This window comes from Carlito syrichta, unplaced genomic scaffold (genome assembly GCF_000164805.1).
Source record: "Carlito syrichta isolate Samal-C Ts95f unplaced genomic scaffold, Tarsius_syrichta-2.0.1 Scaffold287526, whole genome shotgun sequence".
Taxonomy (NCBI): domain Eukaryota; kingdom Metazoa; phylum Chordata; class Mammalia; order Primates; family Tarsiidae; genus Carlito; species Carlito syrichta.
Window position 1 is genome coordinate 789,669 of NW_007231622.1, and position 19,530 is coordinate 809,198.

Genomic DNA, 19,530 nt, shown 5'->3' on the forward strand with positions numbered 1-19,530 from the left:
GCGCTACCACGCCCGGCTAATTTTTTGATTTATTGTAGAGATGAGGTCTCGCCTGCCCAGGCGGGTCTCGAACCCGCGGGCTCAGGCAATCCACTCACCTCAGCCTCCCAAAGGCGCAGGATTGCAGGCTGAGCCACTGGCTCTGCTTCTTAATGGTATATGGCCTTGGGTAGGTTACTAAGCCTCCCTGAACTTCTATTCCTTCATTTGTAAAATGGAGATAATAGTACTCTTTTATTGTGATAATGAAACTCAATATGTAAAGTACTTAGCAGAAGTCCTGGCTCACAGTAAGTGTTCAGTATACTGTTCATGCAGCTGTCACTCTTACTATTTCTCTTCTTCAGTCTCAAGGCAGAAGGACAACTGCCAGATTGTCTGTAAAATATTAGCTAAGTGAACCTGATGATGACGCCTAACACATGCATACACTGGCATGCTTGTGACTTTAGACTATTTCATAAGTAGTCCTCAGTGAAATCACAGGAGTCTTTTAATCTGTCCCAGTGATAGTTGCAAAAGCAGAATTTGTTTCGTTACAAACATAAATCTATTGAGTTGTAATGTACTTTTGGAAAACTGGCTTTGCATTTGAAATAAAGCATTCTAAGGCTAAATTCATTATGAAAAGCCATAATATTATAGAGCACTTTATAGCCTTTTCAAAGAGTGTCATGCAATTATAGTAAAATAACGGCTCCCTGAAAATGCTAACATACAATCTTAAAACATAGGGTTTCCTTTATTTTGCATACAGTTACATAGCTAAATTTAGCATAAACAAGATAAACAATTTGTGATAAACTGTCAAATAGATGTCTATGGTACATTCTGTTATTGATCTGAAATATAAAATCCAAACATAACACAAAAAAAGAGGTCCAAAAACTTCAATGATATTATTGGAGGATAATGAAATGACTCCTGACTGACCAGTTGGGAGTTCTGAGGGTGTGAAAGGCCATTGTCAGTTGTGTTCAGACTATTCAAATTTTGTTAATGACATGAAGTTTTTTGGGAAAGAGAAAGTTATTTAGGAAAACATATTTTGGCTTTTGATTTAGATGTTTTGTAGAAAAGTGCAATATACTATAGCTAAATTTTTTTGATGTTTGTGATCCTCAGAAAAGGTACATTTTACTTTATGAACACTCTATACACAAACACCCAGGAAACTAAAACAAAAGTTTTGTTTTTTTTTTTGAGTTGGAGTCTCACTCTGTTGCCCAGACTGGAGTGCAGTGGCTGCTCCCGGCTACCGCAGCCTCAACCTGCTGGTCTCTGGCGATCCTTCCGCCTCAGCCTTCCAAGTAGCTGGAACTACAGGCGCACGCTACCATGCCTGGCTAATTTTTTTGATTTACTGTAGAGATAAGGTCTCACCAAGTTGCCCAGGCAGGTCTCGAATCTGTGGGCTCAGGCAATCCACTCACCTCAGCCTCCCAAGGCGCGGGATTACAGGCTGAGCCACTGAACCTGGCTAACAAAAGTTTTATGAAACAGTATGCATTCCAATATTTTCTGTTTTATTTTATTTCAATTTTTTGAACATGCTGTAATTCATGAAACTAATTTTATGACCTAATGGATCATAACTTGCACTTTGAAAAACATTGTACTGTATGACTGTGTATTAAGTGGAACTTCAGAAGGCAATTCGGGGTTACTCTAGAGGCATAAGATTACCTCTGGTATACCCCACACCATTAGTAATAGATGATTAATAGGTGCCAACCCTGCATCATTCGACTGCCTGGTATGGTCTTTTAAAAAGGGTTCATATATATATGCACATATATATGTATATATACATATATGCACTTATCTGTATATACGTATGCATATTTACTTACGTATGCACAAGCTGTCAATGGAAGGGTACATAAGCAATTAATAATAACATGGATTTCCTGAGGGAAGGAAAACTGAGTTCTGGGCAGGAGTGGGTGGATAATACCCTTTCATTTTTCATTCTTTTAAAGTTTGAATCATGTGAACATATTCTAAGCACTACATTTCTCTTATTAGAGAAAAAAAGAGTGGTTGACTCAAGTATGGATCAGGGTTTGGTGGTAAAGACTGCTATGATAGATAGCAGAGTATGGCATAGGAGTAGGGAGCTACGTTGTGTGTACTCTGTTTACTGCCACTGATCTAGACCAGCTTGCTGACAGTACTGTGCAAGGATGTTTAAGTGATATATTTAAAAGGGTTAATTTGGGTTCCATGCTCTGCTTGTTTATTATAGGGCAGGTGGTATATACTATATTCTAGAAAGCTTTTTGTCATAGAACATGATTAAGTGTTTCAGTGCTTAAAGTGGGTTTTTTGTTTTTAATTTTTCACTTGTTTAGAAGTAACTTGAAACTTAAAGAAAAATTGTCTGAATAAGAAAAGTTCAAATAATACCTCTTCCCATATTCACCTTTTGTTAGCATTTTACCCCATTTGTTTTAATCATTTTATCTTACCTACCTATTTATCTTTCTGATTTATTTGTGTTTTTCTGAGCCATTTGAGAGAAACTTATAAATACCATGCCCTTCTAAGTACTTCAGAGGGTGTTTTCTAAGATTAGGGATATTTTCTTACTTAACTACAGTATAGTTATCAACTTCAGTAAATTTAGTATTGATGCCATACTTTAATCTGTTACCTGCTTTCTTTTTTTATCAATTGATGTAGGAATGTCCTTTATATTATAGCATTTTGCCCCTCTCTGTCACAGGATTCAGACTAGGGTTAGGTATTGCATTTGATTGTCAGCTCTTTGATCTCCTTTGACTGGAAACATTTCCACAGCCTTTATTTCTTTCTTATGACATTGAGATTTTTAAAATACACCTCCCCTTTTTAAAAATAGGATGTTGATCATCCTGATGTTTCTTTATAATTATGTTCTGGTTATGTATTCTCAACCAGAATACTATGAAGCTCATGTATCTTTCTCAGGATATCACATTTGGAAACACATAATGCCCATCTGCCCATTATTAGATGTTGGAGTACTTGGTCAAGGTGTTTTCTGGTTTCTACTGTATAATATTTTCCCTTTGCAACTAGTAAGCAATCAGTGGGAAAACATTTTAAAGTCATGCAAATATACTGCTCTATCAAAATTTCCCTCTAGTTTTAGCATCCATGATTGCCCTTGCCTGATCCAATCTTTACTTATGTTGGCTGCAAAATGCCGATTTTTCTAATGCTAGCACTACCTTCACATTTACCATCAGCATACAGCATTCTTTTCTAAACAGGAGGCATCATTTCTTCCTTTTTTATTTTATTTATTTGTTGTTGTTATAAACTCAAATTCCTCCTTCCTCCTTCTCTAGTGGCTCATTCATTACTGTGTGAAGTAGAGGATTTGATTCTGGGGTCAGTAATGACTTCAAGAAGTCAGTGACCATACTGAAGCTGTGTGCAGAGTTCTCTGTTGTTTGAGCATCTTTCTAGGGAGAGTGTTCATAACTTTCATTAGAATCTCTAAAGGGTTCTTGACTCAAAAGTAGATAAGTTCCATTATGCTGAAGGATTAGATTTTAAGCTGTTGGTAATGCTTCTGTATTTCTATACTTCCCCCCCTGCTTTCTAACCCAAGTGATAAGTAGCTAAAGTGTTAGAACCATAGTGTATGTTTTTGTCTGTTTTTAAACTGAAATTTAAAGTAGTACTATAAATTGGTTTCTTTAAATTTTCCTAGAATGTATAATAAATGTTAATATTTTCGTTACTAGTGGTAGTTTATGGTATATAGAACCAGTCTTGTAAAGCAAAGAATTACCTTGATTTAATTTGAAATTTTAAAACTAATGTTTTTTGCACTATAGTTTTATTAGCTCTCTGGGAGTGAGCTACATGATGTTGTGCACTGAGAATTACCCAAATGTTCTCGCCTTCTCTTTCTTGGATGAGCTTCAGAAGGAGTTCATTACTACTTATAACATGATGAAGACAAATACTGCTATCAGACCATACTGTTTCATTGAATTTGGTAAGGACCTGCTTTTTTTTCCTTTTTATTATCCTGGTCTCCAATTAGTTATAGTAATTTTTAAATCTAATACTGGGGGGCAGAGAGAAAACTTCTGCTACCTTGCTTTTGATAGTATAATTTGGTAAATGATGTATAAATTATGGTAACTTCTTACTTAATTTAGATGCCTGTTAGGAAAAATTGTTTGAACTATGAAGGGGACTGTGATTATTGGCCCAAAGAGATAATGCCAGAGGACAGTTTCTCAATGAGAAATTTATAAGCCAGAAGTTCAGACTTTCGTGTTTATGTGATAATCTTTTATAGTCTGCTTAGTGTAGAACAGGAGTTGGAAAACTCTTGCTGGAAAGGACCAGATAGTACATATTTTAGGTTTTAAAAGCCATAAAGTCTCTGTTACAACTACTAGGCCTGGCATTATAGCTTAAAAGCAGCCGTAGGCAGTACATAAATGAATGAGAGTAGCTATGTTCTAATAAAACTTTACAAAAACAGTTAGCAGGCTTCATTTGACCTGTGGGTGGTAGTTTGCTCAACTTCTGAGCAAAAAAAGGGGGGGAAAAGTAAAACCATGTTGTAAGTGATAAAAATACAATTTTACTTGAAGATATTTAGGAAATGTCTTTTATTGGTTTCGTTTGACTTGTTCTTTAAAACGTACATTCTGATGATGTAAGCAATAAAAAGAAAACATTTATAAAAACATATAACTTACAATGTGTTCTTATGTAATTGCAACTGGTAAATCTAACAGATTTAATCTTTCATAAGATAATCTCTATAAAAATCAAGACTTTGGTTTAAAGTTAAAGCTGTTTTTTGTTTCTGTAATTTCTTGAAGAGAATGTAATATACTCAGATAATGTTAAACCCTGAGTTAATTTACAGTTATTCTATATTCTAATTTCTAGAGTGTAAAACTGATGACTGTATGATATGTGAACAATTACACGCAAATAATATTGGAACATTCCATGACAAATTGAACAGCTTTGAATAACAAACTCTATCTGCAAAATTTACTGCCCATAAACAACACACTCTCAAATGATTTAATTAACAAATGACTGCAAGGAAATTTATTTTTTATTTTACATAGATAACTTCATTCAGAGGACCAAGCAGCGGTATAATAACCCCAGGTCTCTTTCAACAAAGATAAGTCTGTCTGACATGCAGACAGAAATCAAGCTGAGGCCCCCTTATCAAATTTCAATGTGTGAACTGGGGTCAGCCAATGGAGTCACATCTGCATTTTCTGTTGACTATAAAGGTGCTGGTAAGATTTCTTCTGGTGAGTTCTGGATCTCAGTTATTCTATTCGTAAAAATCTTTTGTAAGAACTGAGGAACTCTTAAAAATGAGTTACTTTATTTTAATATTTTAAATCAAGTACATGAGAGAATATAGAAGTTCAAAACAGTCCTTTCTTCCAGTGGTTTATAAAGTAAGTTACCAGATAGGTGGCTAGTCAGGAACATATTTTCAAATAGCAAACTCAGAGAATCTTTTTACTAGGAAAACATTTAAGAAGGTTTCTTTGTAAACATTTTTCTAGAAATGAAAAATAGTTTCTTTGTACTGTATGTTTATAGGTATGTAAAGTGCTTTGTATTATGTCAGAGTGGCTACATTCAAGACCAGGATTATTGACTGTCACAGAAAGTGTAAAGATCTTAGTGATCATCTACTGAAACCTTCCCTCCCATGGAAGGAATACTATCCTCAACAGCTGTGAGAGGGTGTAAACTTTTGCTTAAAAAGGGACACCTTATTTTATAAGGTAGCATAGGCCATTGTTGGGCTGCTTGTTTTTTTTTTTTTTTTTTCTCTGAGTTCAAGTCTTGGTCTGTCTCCCAGACTGGAGTTCAGTGGCGCATGCTCACAGCCACCACAGCCTCTACCTGCTTGGCTCAGGAGATCTTCCGCTTCAGCCTTCCAGGTAGCTGGAACTACAGGCATGCGCCACCACGCATGGCTAATTTTTTGATTTATTGTAGAGATGAGATCTTACCAAGTTGAGTAATATCTCTCTCTTTTTTTTCTGGGTCAATCTAGCTAAGGGTTTGTCAATTTTGTCAGTCTTTTCAAAGAACCAGTTTTTGGTTTTACTGATTTTTCACTATTGTTTTTCTATTCTCCATTTCATTTATTTCTGTTCTAATCTTTATTATATCCGTCCTTCAGTTTTTTTAGGTTTAATTTTCCTTTCTTTTTTCCAGTGTCTTTAGGTGGAATGTTATCTTCAAATCTTTTCTTTTTTTTTGAGTTGGAGGTCTCACTCTGTCACTTAGGGTAGAGTGCAGTGGCCTGATCCTGGCTCACACCATCCTCGACCTCCTGGGCTCAGATAATCCTTCTATCTCAATCTCCTGAGTAGCTGTAACTACAGACATGTGACATCACTCCTGTCTAATGTTATTTTTACTTTTTTGTAGCAACAAGGTCTTACTACGTTTCTTAGGCTGGTGTCAAACTCCTGGGCTCAAGTAATCCTCCTGCCTTGGCCTCACAGAATGCTGGGATTGCAGGTGTGTGCCACCACACCTGGCCTCATTTGGTTCTTTTAAAATAATTTATATCTCTTTATTGATATAGTCTATTTGGTGCAGCATTATCATCATACCTTCCTTTACTTTTTAAATCATGATTTCCTTTAGTTTTTCTTTTTTAGACACAATTACGATGGCTACTTTGAAGTTATATTAATCAAAGCAAATGTAAAAAGTCGTATGCCATCCACAATTAAAAGACTACTAACAAACCAAAGAATACCTAGAGTAAGCTTCTAGGATGCCATAGACCAAAAGGCTGAGGGAACTGAAGATATTTTATATGAAGTAGATTAGACTAAATGTATGGAAAGGACATGTAATTACTGACTTAACTGTTATTCTGGTTCAGCTGAAGAGAGGAAAAGGGCATAGAACTGAGACAAACTGGTAGATATTGTAGAGAAGCAAACTTTAGCTCAACATATAAAGAAGAATTTTTTTAAACAAGCAGTTCAGGCTGGGCATGGTGGCTCATGCCTATAATCCCAGCCAAGGTGAGAGGATTGCCTGAGCCTATGGGTTCAAGACCAGCCTGGGCAACTTGGTGAGACCTCATCTCTACAATAAATAAAAAAAAAAGATTAGCCGGGCATGGTAGCGTGCATCTGCAATTCCAGCTACTTGGGAGTCTGAGGTGGAAGCATCGCCTGAGCATACCATACCACTGCACTCCAGCCTGGGCAAAGAGTGAGACTCAAAAAAAAAAAAAAGATAAAAAGGATTACAAATGAGTACCATGAGCAGTTGTATTTTATAAATTAGATAACTGTGAGGAAATGAATAAGTTCCTAGAAAGCCAAACTTAAGGATACTAAGAAGAAACAGATAACCTGAATAGCTTTATAAAAGTAACAAGACTTACTATATATGGAGGATTGTGTAAGAAAAGAAGAAGCTAAAGTGATTGACTTAGTAATAAAAACCACAAAGAAAATCCCAGGCCCAGTTAGTGTCATTGGTGATTTTTATCAGTTATTGAAGAATTGATAACCATTTCTTTGTAAACTGTTTCAAAAAACAGAAGAGAGGGAAAACTTCCTGATTTATCCCACGTGGCCAATATTATCCTAATATCAAAACCAGACAAAGTCATCACAATAAAAGTAAACTGCAGACCAATACATTTTAAGAATATGGACACAAAAAACAAAATATAAGCAAACCAAATCCAGCAATATATAATTATAGTCATATACTGCCTAACAACATTTGGTCCATGATAGACTATATATATGATGATGGTCATGATATAATACTGTAAGATTATAATATTGTATTTTTACTCTACCTTTCCTATGTTTATATACACAAATACCATTGTGTTACAGTTGCCTACAGTATTCAGCACAGTAACATGCTGCACAGGTTTGCAGCCTAGGAGCAATATGCCATATAGTCTATAGTTTAATAGGCTATATCATCTAGGTTTGTTTGAGTATGCTCTATGATGTTCAGACAATGACAAAATTACCTAATGATGCATTTCTCAGGATATATCCCTGTTGTGTGATACATGACTGTATATACCCTGACCAAGTGGGATTTATCCCAGGAATGCAAGGTTGGCTTAACGTCCAAAAATTGATTATGTAATACATCATATTGATAGAATAAAAAAACGCATGATCATCTCAATAGAAACAGGCAAAGTATTTCACAAAATTCAACAGCCTTTCATGATAACAAACAAGCAACAAACTAGGGATAGAGGGGAACTTTCTCAATCTGATAAAGGATACCTACAAAAACCCTACATCTAGCATCATACCTAATGGTGAAAGACTGGGTGCTTTTTCCTGAGATCCAGGAACAAGAAAGAATGTCTGCTTATACTGCTTCTCAATATTGTACTGGAGTTCTAGCCATGGCAGTTGGGCAAGGACAGTAAATTAAAATGTATCTAGATTGCAAAGGAGGAAATAATATAACTCTATTCACATATGACATAATCTTTTATATAGAAAATTCTAAGGAATCTGCTGAAAAACTGCTAGAACTATTGAGTTCAGTGAAATTGCAGGTTACAAGATTAATATACAAAAATCAATTGTATTCTATACATTAGCAATGAACAATCAGGAAATTGAGATTCCTATGCACTGAAATCTATTAAACATGATTGAGGCAATTAAATAAGTACTAAATGAATAAAAAATAGTCTCATATACATGGATTGGTTAATTTTTACAATGATTGTACCCCCCAAATTGATAAACAGATTCAGTACATTTGCTATGAAAATCCGGGATATCTTTTTTGCAGATTGATGAGATGATCCTGAAATTCATTTGGACATATTAGGGATGGAGAATAGCAAAAATAATCCTGGAAAATCTTGGAAAAGAACAAAACTGGAAATCACATTTCCAAACTTACTGCCAAGCTATAGTAATCACGGCTATGTAGTTCTGACTTAAGTATAAACTTATAGATCAACAGAATAGAACTTAGAGTGCCAAATAAAACTTTCATTATGGTCAACTAATTTTTGACAATGATGCCAAGACAATGGTGAAAGAATAGTCCTTTCAACAAATGGTACGGGGACAACTGGATATTCACATGCAAAAGAATGAAGTGGATCGAAGACCTAAATTTAACAGCTAAAACTATAAAAGTCTTAGGATAAAACATAGTTGTAAATCTTTGTGATCTTCTATTATGTTTTTTTAGATTTCATACCAATAGCACAGTGGAAAAAGAAAAAATAGATAAGATAGACTTCAACAAAATTAAAAACTTATTTTTTTTTTGAGATGGAGTCTTGCTGTGATGCCTGATTGGTCTTGAGTGCCCAGCCTTAAGCAATCTTCTCACCTTAGCCTCTCAAGTAGTTGGGACTACAGGCATATGCCATTGCACTTAGCTCAAAACTAAAAGCTTTGTTCTTTAAAAGACATTATCAAGAAAGTGAAAATACAATGCACAGAATGGGAGAAAATATTTGGAAATCATATATATCTGATAAGGGACTAGTATCCAGTGTATTTAAGTAACTTTCAGGTCAATAATAGAAAGACACATAATCCAATTTAAAAATGGGAAAAAGATTGGGATAAGCATAACTGTTTTATAAAACAGTTGTATAACTGCATAGTTAACACATGAAAAGATGTTCAACATCATAAGTCATTAGGGAAATCCAAAGCAAAACTGTAAATAATTCCCTCTTCATACTTACTAGGATTGCTAAAATAAATAAATAATAAGTACTGATGAGGATATAGAGAAATTGGAATTTTCATACATTGTCATTTGGGTTGTAAAGTTCAATGGTCACCTTGGAAAATAGTTTGGAAGTTCCTTAAAAAGTTAAACACAGCCGGGCTTGGTGGCTCAGCCTGTAATCCCGTGCTTTGGGAGGCTGAGGTGAGTGGATTGCCTGAGCCCGTAGGTTCGAGACCCGCCTGGGCAACTTGGCGAGACCTCATCTCTACAATAAATCAAAAAATTAGCCGGACGTGGTAGCGCATGCCTGTAGTTCCAGCTACTTGGAAGGCTGAGGCGGAAGGATCGCCGGAGCCCAGCAGGTCGAGGCTGCGGTGGCCGGGAGTGGCTACTGCACTCCAGTCTGGGCGACAGAGTGAGACTCCAACTCAAAACAAAAAAAAAAGGTAAACACAGAGTTACCATGTGGCCTAGTAATTCTACTCCTAGGTATATATCCCAGAGAAATGAAAACATATGTCCCCACAAAAATGTATACATGAATGTAGCATTATTCAAAATAATTTATGAATAGCAGTATTATTCAAAGCAGCCAACAAGTGGAAACAATCCAAATGTCCATCAACTGATGAATGGATAAACAAAATGTAGTTTATTCATGTAATGAATGTATTCAAATGTACCATTACTTAGCTGGGTGTGGTGGCTCACACCTTTAATCCCAGCACTTTGGGAGGCAAATTATGTCTATAACAAGATTCTGAAATAGAATGTTTAGCAAAGCATAATAAATAACCAAGAACCTTAAGAGACTACATTACATGAACATAAACCATCAGAAACACACACACAAAATCTGATAGAAACATAGAATTAGAAGACAATGATATTGTGGAAAGAATGAAAGAAAATAATTACAAATGTAGAATTCAGTGTTTACAAAAATATCCTGAACGAAGTGGCAAGAGTAGTTATCCTTATGCTTTTCCTGATCTTAGCAGTCTTTAGGTATTGCAGGTCACATGGTCTCTGCTGGCATAATACATAAAAATAGCCACAGATGTTATATAAAAGAATGGATGAGGCTGTATTGTAACAGAACTTTATGGGCTGAATTTGGTCCTTGGTTCATAATTTGCCAATCCCTGCTATATACTAATCTCTGGCACAGAGTTAATATAATTTAGTGGTCCTATGATAAATGTACTGATGTCTCTACTGGGTAAAAGTAAAATGCTTCAGCTTTTCTCTACTTATTAGAATAGAGAAAAAAGTGTTAACAAATTAGTATCTACATGTCAGGGAATAAATTGATTTTTTCTATAAGGAGTCTGCATCTAGAAAAGTACATGCTGTTGGAACCTACAGTAATCTACTGTCATTCTCCAAGACACACCTATTTTAGAGACCAAAATGGGAGTTAAGTGGGAATATAATAGGAATCACTCTACAGGCATTTTTTAAGCCTTGGATGGTGGCACTGATCTCTGCAGTTACCTAAGGGAGTAGTATTTTGGTGGTGTTTGGGTTAGGGAAGCTCCAAAACTTCCATTGGCTTATCCTTTCTAATAGTTCTGTTTCCATGGTTCTGGCCATTAATATTGTGAATGGTATTTGTCCACTAATATATACATTCAGGATTCAGGAGTATAACCTTAATGAAGAGTAGAGGGTCCAACTTGACCTACCAGAAGGTAGACTTGTTAGAAACTCTACTATTACTGACTTCTGTAAGTCCCCACTCTGAACTACTAGACCACAATGGTATCCTGGATCATCAAACATCAGATACTTAGAAAATGGGGAAATTTGTTGTTACTGTTTTAAGAAAGAAGTTTTTAAAGTAACTCACAACTAGAACTTATTTTAATGTTAACTTTAAATTTTCTTTTAATTCAGGCCAAACCTTCATAATATTTTCTGTAGTTCCCAAGTTAAAATATGTTTTTCTGGCTGGGTGTGGTGGCTCACGCATGCAATCCCAGCACTTTGGGAGGCCGAGGCAGGATGATCACTTGAGGCCAGGAGTTCGAAACCAGCCTAGGCAATATAGCATGACATTGTCTCTACAAAAAAATGTCACAAATTATCCAGGCATGGTAGCACATGCCTGTAGTCCCAGCTACTCTGAAGGCTGAGGCAGAAGGATAGCCTGAGCCCAAGAGGTTGAGGTTGTGGTAAGTGGTGACTCATAAGTGTGTCACTGCCTTCCAGCCTGGGTGACAGAGTAAGACTCCAAATAAAAAATTAAAAAAAAAAAAAGTTTTTGTTTTGGAACTTCTAAATAAAATTATTCACTTTATTTTAGAGTCTGGTTAATAGTTATCTTGCTTTCAATTTCTTTTTTTTTTAATTTCTTGACTTAAAAAAAAAAAATCTTTCTAACCTTTTTTCTTGAGTTGGAGTCTCACTCTCTTGCCCAGACTGGAGTATAGTGGCACACTCCTGGCCACCGCAGCCAGGCTCCAGCGATCCTTCCGCCTTTGCCTTCCAAGTAGCTAGAACTACAGGCATGTGCTACCACGCCTGGCTAATTTTTTGATTTATTGTAGAGATGAGGTCTTGCCAAGATGCCCAGGCAACTCGAACCCGCGGGCTCAGGCAATCCACTCACCTCAGCCTCCCAAAGCGCGGGATTATAGGCTGAGCCACCGAACCTGGCTCTTTCTTTCTAATCTTTTGATCCTCTCCCCGTGGTGTAGCTTTTTTATTACCATACTTATCATTTTCTGAAGTCTACAGGTTTTTGTTGTGGGGTCAGAATATTAAATGAAGTGCAATATTCTGCTTTTAGATTTTTAAACTTTATATTATGGAAAATTTCAAATATATAAACAGTAATCAGAACAGTGTCATTAACCCTCATGTCTCCTTCAGCCAACTATAACAATTATATCAACATTTTGCCATACTTGTTTTATCTGTATTTCTACATATTCACTACTCATTTACTCAGTAATTTACTTCTACATTTTTTTTCTCTTTTAAGGGAAATTTTTATATTTTGAAATGCATGAATCTTGCTATGTTTACCCTGCTTTAAATATGTTTCATTATTATTCAGGTATGGTCAGGAGGGGATGACTGCCATTGAAAAGGTAGTTTGTTATACTTACTGATCCCTAGAGATGGGAACACAAGGAAATTCCAGTGTGGGTCAGGAGACAGAAAGAGCAGAAAGGAAATGTGGGCAAGAACTTATATGGTGATTTCAGTGGTAAGGAATAGGTGAGACAGGGTAAGGAGATTTTAGAATTGACGAGTTGTAATTTCAATGGATTCTGGAGCATAGGAACTGTCTCTGGTTATCTGATGCCTGGCCCTGAGGTGATTAGGTAAGGGAGATAGTGGTCTCCCATAGAGCCTGATAGAGGAGGTGGTTGGGAGTGTAGGGTCTGGATTGGTTGAAATGTATGTGAAAGGTGCGCTTAGACTGTTAGCTATCTCCAGGAATTAGGTATCCTCGAGAGTTAGTCCTTCAGGGTCAGTAAGGCCCCAAGATGTCAAAGCAACAAAAATACAGAATAAAAAGATGAAATTGGCTGGGCTTGGTGGCTCAGCCTGTAATCCAGCACTTTGGGAGGCTGCAGGTTCGAGACCAGCCCAGGCAACTTGGCTAGAGATCTCATCTCTACAATAAGTCAAAAAAATTTCCCGGGCATGCCATTGCACTCCAGCCTGGGCGACAGAGTGAGACTCCGACTAAAAAAACAAACAAACAAAAAAAAGTAATTAATATACACTAATATCACAATATAGAGCATTTCCATCTCCCTCAAAAAGTTCCTTTGTGTCTCTTCCTAGTCAATCTCCACCTCCCTCTAGGCCAGTGATCCCTAATCTTTTTGGCGTCAGAGACTGGTTTTGTGGAAGACAGTTTTTCCATGGACCAGGTTTTGGGGAGATGGTTTCAAGATGAGTCAAGCACATTGCATTTATTGTGCACTTTATTTCCATTATTATTACATTGTTATATATATATATATAAATCATCACCACCTCAGCTCTATCTCAGATCATCAGACACTAGAATCTCATAAGGAGAGCACAACCTAGATTCCTCACATGCACAGTTGACAATAGGTTTTGCTCTCCTATGAGAATCTAATGCTGCTGCTGCTCTGACTTTTGTAAGTCCCTACTCTGACTTGTTAGATGACAATTGTATCCTGGACCATCAAACATCAGATACTTGGAAAATGTGGAATATTTGTTGTAGAATTGGAGGCAGAATCTGGCGGTAACACAAGTGAGGGGAGTGGCAGTAAATACAGACGAAGCTTTGCTTGCTGGTGTGCCGCTCACCTCCTGCTGTGTGGCCTAGTTCCTAACAGGCCACAGACTGGTCTGTAACCCAGGAGTTGGAGACCCCTACTCTAGACAACCACAGACTTTTTTTACACTTTAAGTTTTGTTCCAGAAATTTATATAAACAAGACTATATTGTATGGCTTTTGTGTTCAGTTTCATTAGCTTAGCATAATGCCATGCTTTCCTGTTGCCCATCTCATTAGTTTGTTCTTCTTTATTGCTGAGCAGTATTCCATCATATAAACATCACAATTTGTTTATTTATTCTCTTAATGATGGACATAACTTGTTTCTAGTTTTTGTGATTGTAAATAAAGCTACTATGAACATTTATCTCATTGTTGACATATATTTTCATTTCCTTTGAATAAACATTAGGAGTAGAATTGATGGGTCAAAAGGTTGCATATATGAGTGTTTTTTGTTTGTTTTCTTTTTTTTTTTTTTTTTTTTTTTGAGTTGGAGTCTCACTCTGTCGCCCAGACTGGAGTGCAGTGGCACGCTTCTGGCCACTGCAGCCTCGACCTGCTGAGCTCCCGCGATCCTTCTGCCTCAGCCTTCCAAGTAGCTGGAACTACAGACCTGGCTAGTTTTTGATTTATTGTAGAGATGAGGTCTCGCCAAGTTGCCAGGGCGGGTCTCGAACTCGTGGGCTCAGGCAATCCACTCGCCTCGGCCTCCCAAAGTGCTGGGATTACAGGCTGAACCACCGAGCCCGGCCATAAGTGTTTTGATTATTCAACATCCTCATCAATATTTAATGTAGTTAGTCTTTTAAATTTTATGTTGTGCTCTTATTTTTTATAAAAGAAAAATTTTACAAAACCCTAAATTGAATACACTTCTCTCAGTTTCTCTGACACTTGTATTTTTTTCATCTATTTTGTCATTTTCTAGGCAATTTGTCAGTTGCCTGAAAATGCTACTCTGTTTTGACTGGTGCCCACAATCCAAATAGATTTACTGCTCTCTTTTTCACGTTCATATTCACACACCTCATAGCCAAACTATTACTCTTTTCCTCTAAAGTAATTTTCTAGATTTTGTGGGGCATTTTTAATAAAGATAACACATTAACTGCTCTCAAGATAGGAAAAGGAAATAGCATCCAACAGGTACAACATAAGGTAGAATATGATACATGTTCCAAAAGAGGTAAGAAGGGACTACCACATTCAGGTATTGGGGCCTTGAAGGACATGCATGCTTTTTACAGGTGGTGATAACGAAGGGCCTCGCTGATGAAAAGAATAGTGTGCTCTGCCGGACTGCTAGACTCATTCAGTCATACTTTAGCAATAAATTATGTCTTTTAGATGGAACTGACCTGAAATTTCCCTCTTAATTTATGCAACCTGTTTCTCCAGACACTTCAGGCATCTTTGAATGACTGTATTTTCTAAACTTTGTCTTTGACTGGCAGGATTGGCACTGTGATATTATTACAAAATTTGAGGCTTAGAATGGTACCATCTTTCTGAGTTCTCATAATGACTGTTCAGCACTCTGCTTCATCAATTATTTTTCCTTTTTCTTGACTCTATTTTATCTTTACTCAATTATTTCATTCCACCTATATACATATTCAAGTTTTCCTCCCTCCCCCAAATATTGTGGGAGGGGGGAGAATTATTTTCTGAATCCTATTATCTCTATTCAGCTTTCATTCTGGCTTTTTCTTCCTTAACTTTAGTAGCAGTCACTTATGCTTCCATCTCTTACTGTCACCAGTTATTCAGCCTCTTGCAGTCTGAGTTTTGTCTTCAGTCACTTTTTTGAAGCTATTTTATAAAAAGAGTCAACAAGCATCTCCTAGCAATAAATCTAATACTTTGTTTTTTCTTTTTGAGGTTCAGAATTTCTTTGGCCTGTCTCTAGGCACTGTTAGTCACATCTTGATGATCTCTCCTTCCTAGGTTTCTATATCTTTACTCTTTTGGTTCTCCTGAATCTGTCTTCCCTAACTCCTCTATATTTACTTAATGACAGTGTTTACCACAACTTTGCCCTTGGCCTGCCTCTTTCCTTGCTAAATCTCATTTAAGCCCTTCCCTTCTATTGCAGACCTCATCTGTTTCTCCAGCTCTCCTACTGTTCCATTCTTCAGTTGCTTGTTAAACATGCCTCACTCACCATCACCTCAAATTTGGTATGTTTAAAGTGTCCCCTTTCTTGAACAAGCCTGAGTTTCTTCCTGTGGGTCTATTGATAGCACCCTCATCTTCCTAGTCACCCAGAGGTAAAACCAACATTTTCTTTAAATTTTTTTCCCTTTTGCATTCCACATATAATTAGTTGTCAAGTCTAATAGTTTTAATACTAATAATAGCTTACTTATTTCTTTTTCCCCATAACTATCCTAGTTCAGGCCCCGATTTCAGTCAGTATTTTATAGTGACTTTCTCACAAACTCCCTGTTGTAGAATTGTAGAAAGAGCATGAACTCAGTAGTCAAACAAACCCAAGTACTAATCGTGAAGAGCGCCCTTTAAGTATAGCCATAATCATATTAGTATGTTGCTTTTCTTCAATAGTTCCCCATTGTCTAATTGCCTATAATTTCTTAGCTTAGAATTTCAGACTATTAATTTGCATTGAACTCCTTTTCTGCATTGCATTGAACTCCCTTATTTCTCCATTTCTTTACAAGCATCCATTTGAGCCCAACAAAACCACTAGCAGTGCCCTATAGTGGAGTGGTTAAGAGCATGAGTTCTAGAGTCAGGCTGCCTGCACCTAAATCCCAGTTCACTTACTTTGTGTTTGTGGGCAAATTATTTAATCTCCCTAAACCTTAGTTTCTTCTTCTGAAAAAACAGGATAATTATAGTGCCTATTACATTGGATTCTTGGAAGGATGAAGTGAGACCATGTATTTAAAGCACTTGGTTCCTGAAGCATTGAGAACAGTCACTCTTGATAGGTGTAGTCATTGTTGATGCTGTTATTGCTTATTTCTCCCACTTTCATCCCCATGCTCATGTTCTTTTCTTTGCATAGAATGCATTTCTTCCCCTTTCTACCGACTACATTTATCCATCTTCAAAACTCTTCCATAGTTCTAGTCACCCACCTTCCCCCTGCTTTCCACTTCATCATTCTTTACCTCTTTTAGCTTAGAATGCTTATTACTTTCATATGTTCATTTGTCCATCTCCTTTTAAGAAGACTAGAAGTAACAGGGCATAGGTGGCTCACACCTGTAATCCCAGAACTTTAGGAGGCTGAAACAGGAGGATTTCTTGAGCCTAGGAGTTCGAGACCACCCTGAGCAACATAGCAAGACCTTGGCGCTACAAAAAAAAAAAAAAAAATTAGCCAGGCCTGGTGGTATGTACCTTTTGTTCTGGCAACTAAAGAGGCTGAGGTGGAAGGATTGCCTGAGCTCAAAATGTCAAGGCTGCGGTGAGCCAAGATTGTGCCACTGTACTCTAGCATGGGCAACAGAGTGAGATCTTGACTCAAAAAGGAAAAAAAAAAGACTAGAAATGACTTGAAGACAGATCATGTAATTCGTTTTTGTATCTTCTAAAGCATAGCATATTACACAGGATCATACCAAAAAGTATTTGCTGGATAAATATCTTACTTTACTGTAACCAGCAGCCCTTTGGTTCCCAGGGTCTTACTATGACTTCTTTAGGAACTTTTGTAAACTCTTCATAAGCCATTGGTACATTTTGAGAAAAATTTTATTTTGTTTTAAGTCTGTCATTTTGAGGTTCAAAGAGACTAGAGAAAAGACATTGTAGCAGAAGACAATAATAGGAAAACAAAACTGATCAGGTGACACTGCTTTGGATTCAGCAAAATTGCTGGTTTTTTCTATACTGCCTCTCATTTATTATTGTTTCAAATGTACTCTACACCTGATAGTATCTAGAATGGTGCCAAATTGAAGTGTACAGTAGGCATTTTTGGATAACAGTGAATCTAAAATCTGTTTTACTGAAATAAAAAATGCCTATATAGCACAATACATTAAAATGTAGTTAAATATCTAGTTCAGTTTGTTAAGATGAGAAATTATCTGTAAGGAGTATCACCTTCTGATATTATGTGCAGATGGAATTTTCTCTGGGTAACTGTTCTCAAGATGCAAGCCACAGGGCCAGGGAAGAGAGTGGGGTGGACATGGGTGAATCTCTACTATAAAATTTCTTTCCTACAGTGACTTGACACATCAGCCTATCCTGCAGCATAGCACATACCTTATTAAAGGAAGTTCATTGTATGCTTTCATGAGTTTAAAAAATGTTTTTGGTCATTTTGAAATAATTTATAAATGGTATACTATCATAAAGAAAATGTTTTTGATGACCACTTGTGTACCTAATCCTGAATTGTACCTCACATCTTTAAAATATAAATAAATAAATAAATAAATAAAGTGTTTTAAGGCCAATAGGCAAATATTAGAAACTTAATATTTGACTTATATAAACTTATTGTTTCTAAAATAGGTATTGATTAACACATCAAAATGGTAATATTTTCCACTGACTAATGACCACACTTTACTTGACTGTAAAAAGCTAAGTTTTTAAAGTTATAATGCAAAATATTATTTGGATTTTATTGGTAAGGTAAACCTGTTTTGTATACTTTAAAAGTGTGATTTACATAACCTACTCATTCGTAAAACAGGTAGTTTTGGCCGGGTGCCATGGCTCATGCCTATAATCTAGCACTTTGAGAGGCTGAGGTGAGAAGATTGCCTGAGTCCATGGGCTCGAGACCAGCCCGGGCAACCTGGTGAGACCTCATCTCTACGGTAAATCAAAAAAGTAGCTGGGTGTGGTGGCGCATGCCTGTAGTTCTAGCTACTTGGAAGACTGAGCCATGCAGGTAGAGACTGCAGTGGCCGTGAGCGTGCCACTGCATTCCATCCTGGGCAACAGAGTGATACTCCCACTCCAAAAAAAAAAAAGGTAGTTTTATTGTTGAGACCCATATTAAGGCTTTCCTTTTTTATTAGAGATCAGATCTTTCTTACTATTGAGGAGGGGTGGGAAGAGAGGCTGCAAAACGTAACTAATTGATAGACCAATTGGAAAGATATTTAAATTATGATTTTTTTCTTTACTGATATAAAATTTGGTAACAATGCTTGATAAAGACATCTAATTTTCTATTTTTCATATTAAAATCTCAAGAAAATTGAATGAGAGACCAGACAGCTTGAGCAAAGAAATTTAAGAAAACATCTCATATTAGCATTTTCTTTTTTTTTTTTTATTTATTTTATTTTAAAGATGTGGGGTACAATTCAGGATTAGGTATACAAGAGGTCATCGTACAGGTAAAGGTTGGGCCTCCCTTTGGCCCCCACTTTGCCTGGTTTGAAATCAGGTACTCTTTTTGATGGCATGTGCCCCCTCCCCACCCCAGCAGTAGCCCGCTACTGTCAATCCCTTTCTCATAGTATGATGGTTTATTTTCAGGGTCCGCTTATGAGTGAGAACATGTGATACTCAGTTCTTTGTTTCTGTGATAGAT

At 36.7% G+C, this 19,530-nt stretch overlaps 1 protein-coding gene across 1 annotated transcript in view; it reads left to right on the top strand.

Moving 5' to 3' along the window:
• Positions 1 to 19,530, top strand: part of SEC22A (SEC22 homolog A, vesicle trafficking protein) — a 68,489-nt gene that overhangs the window by 17,202 nt on the left and 31,757 nt on the right. Inside the window, exons 3-4 of the mRNA XM_008052804.2 lie at positions 3,831 to 3,994; positions 5,097 to 5,291. Of these exons, the coding sequence (XP_008050995.2) occupies positions 3,831 to 3,994; positions 5,097 to 5,291 (359 nt within the window). The remainder of the gene's footprint in view (positions 1 to 3,830; positions 3,995 to 5,096; positions 5,292 to 19,530) is intronic.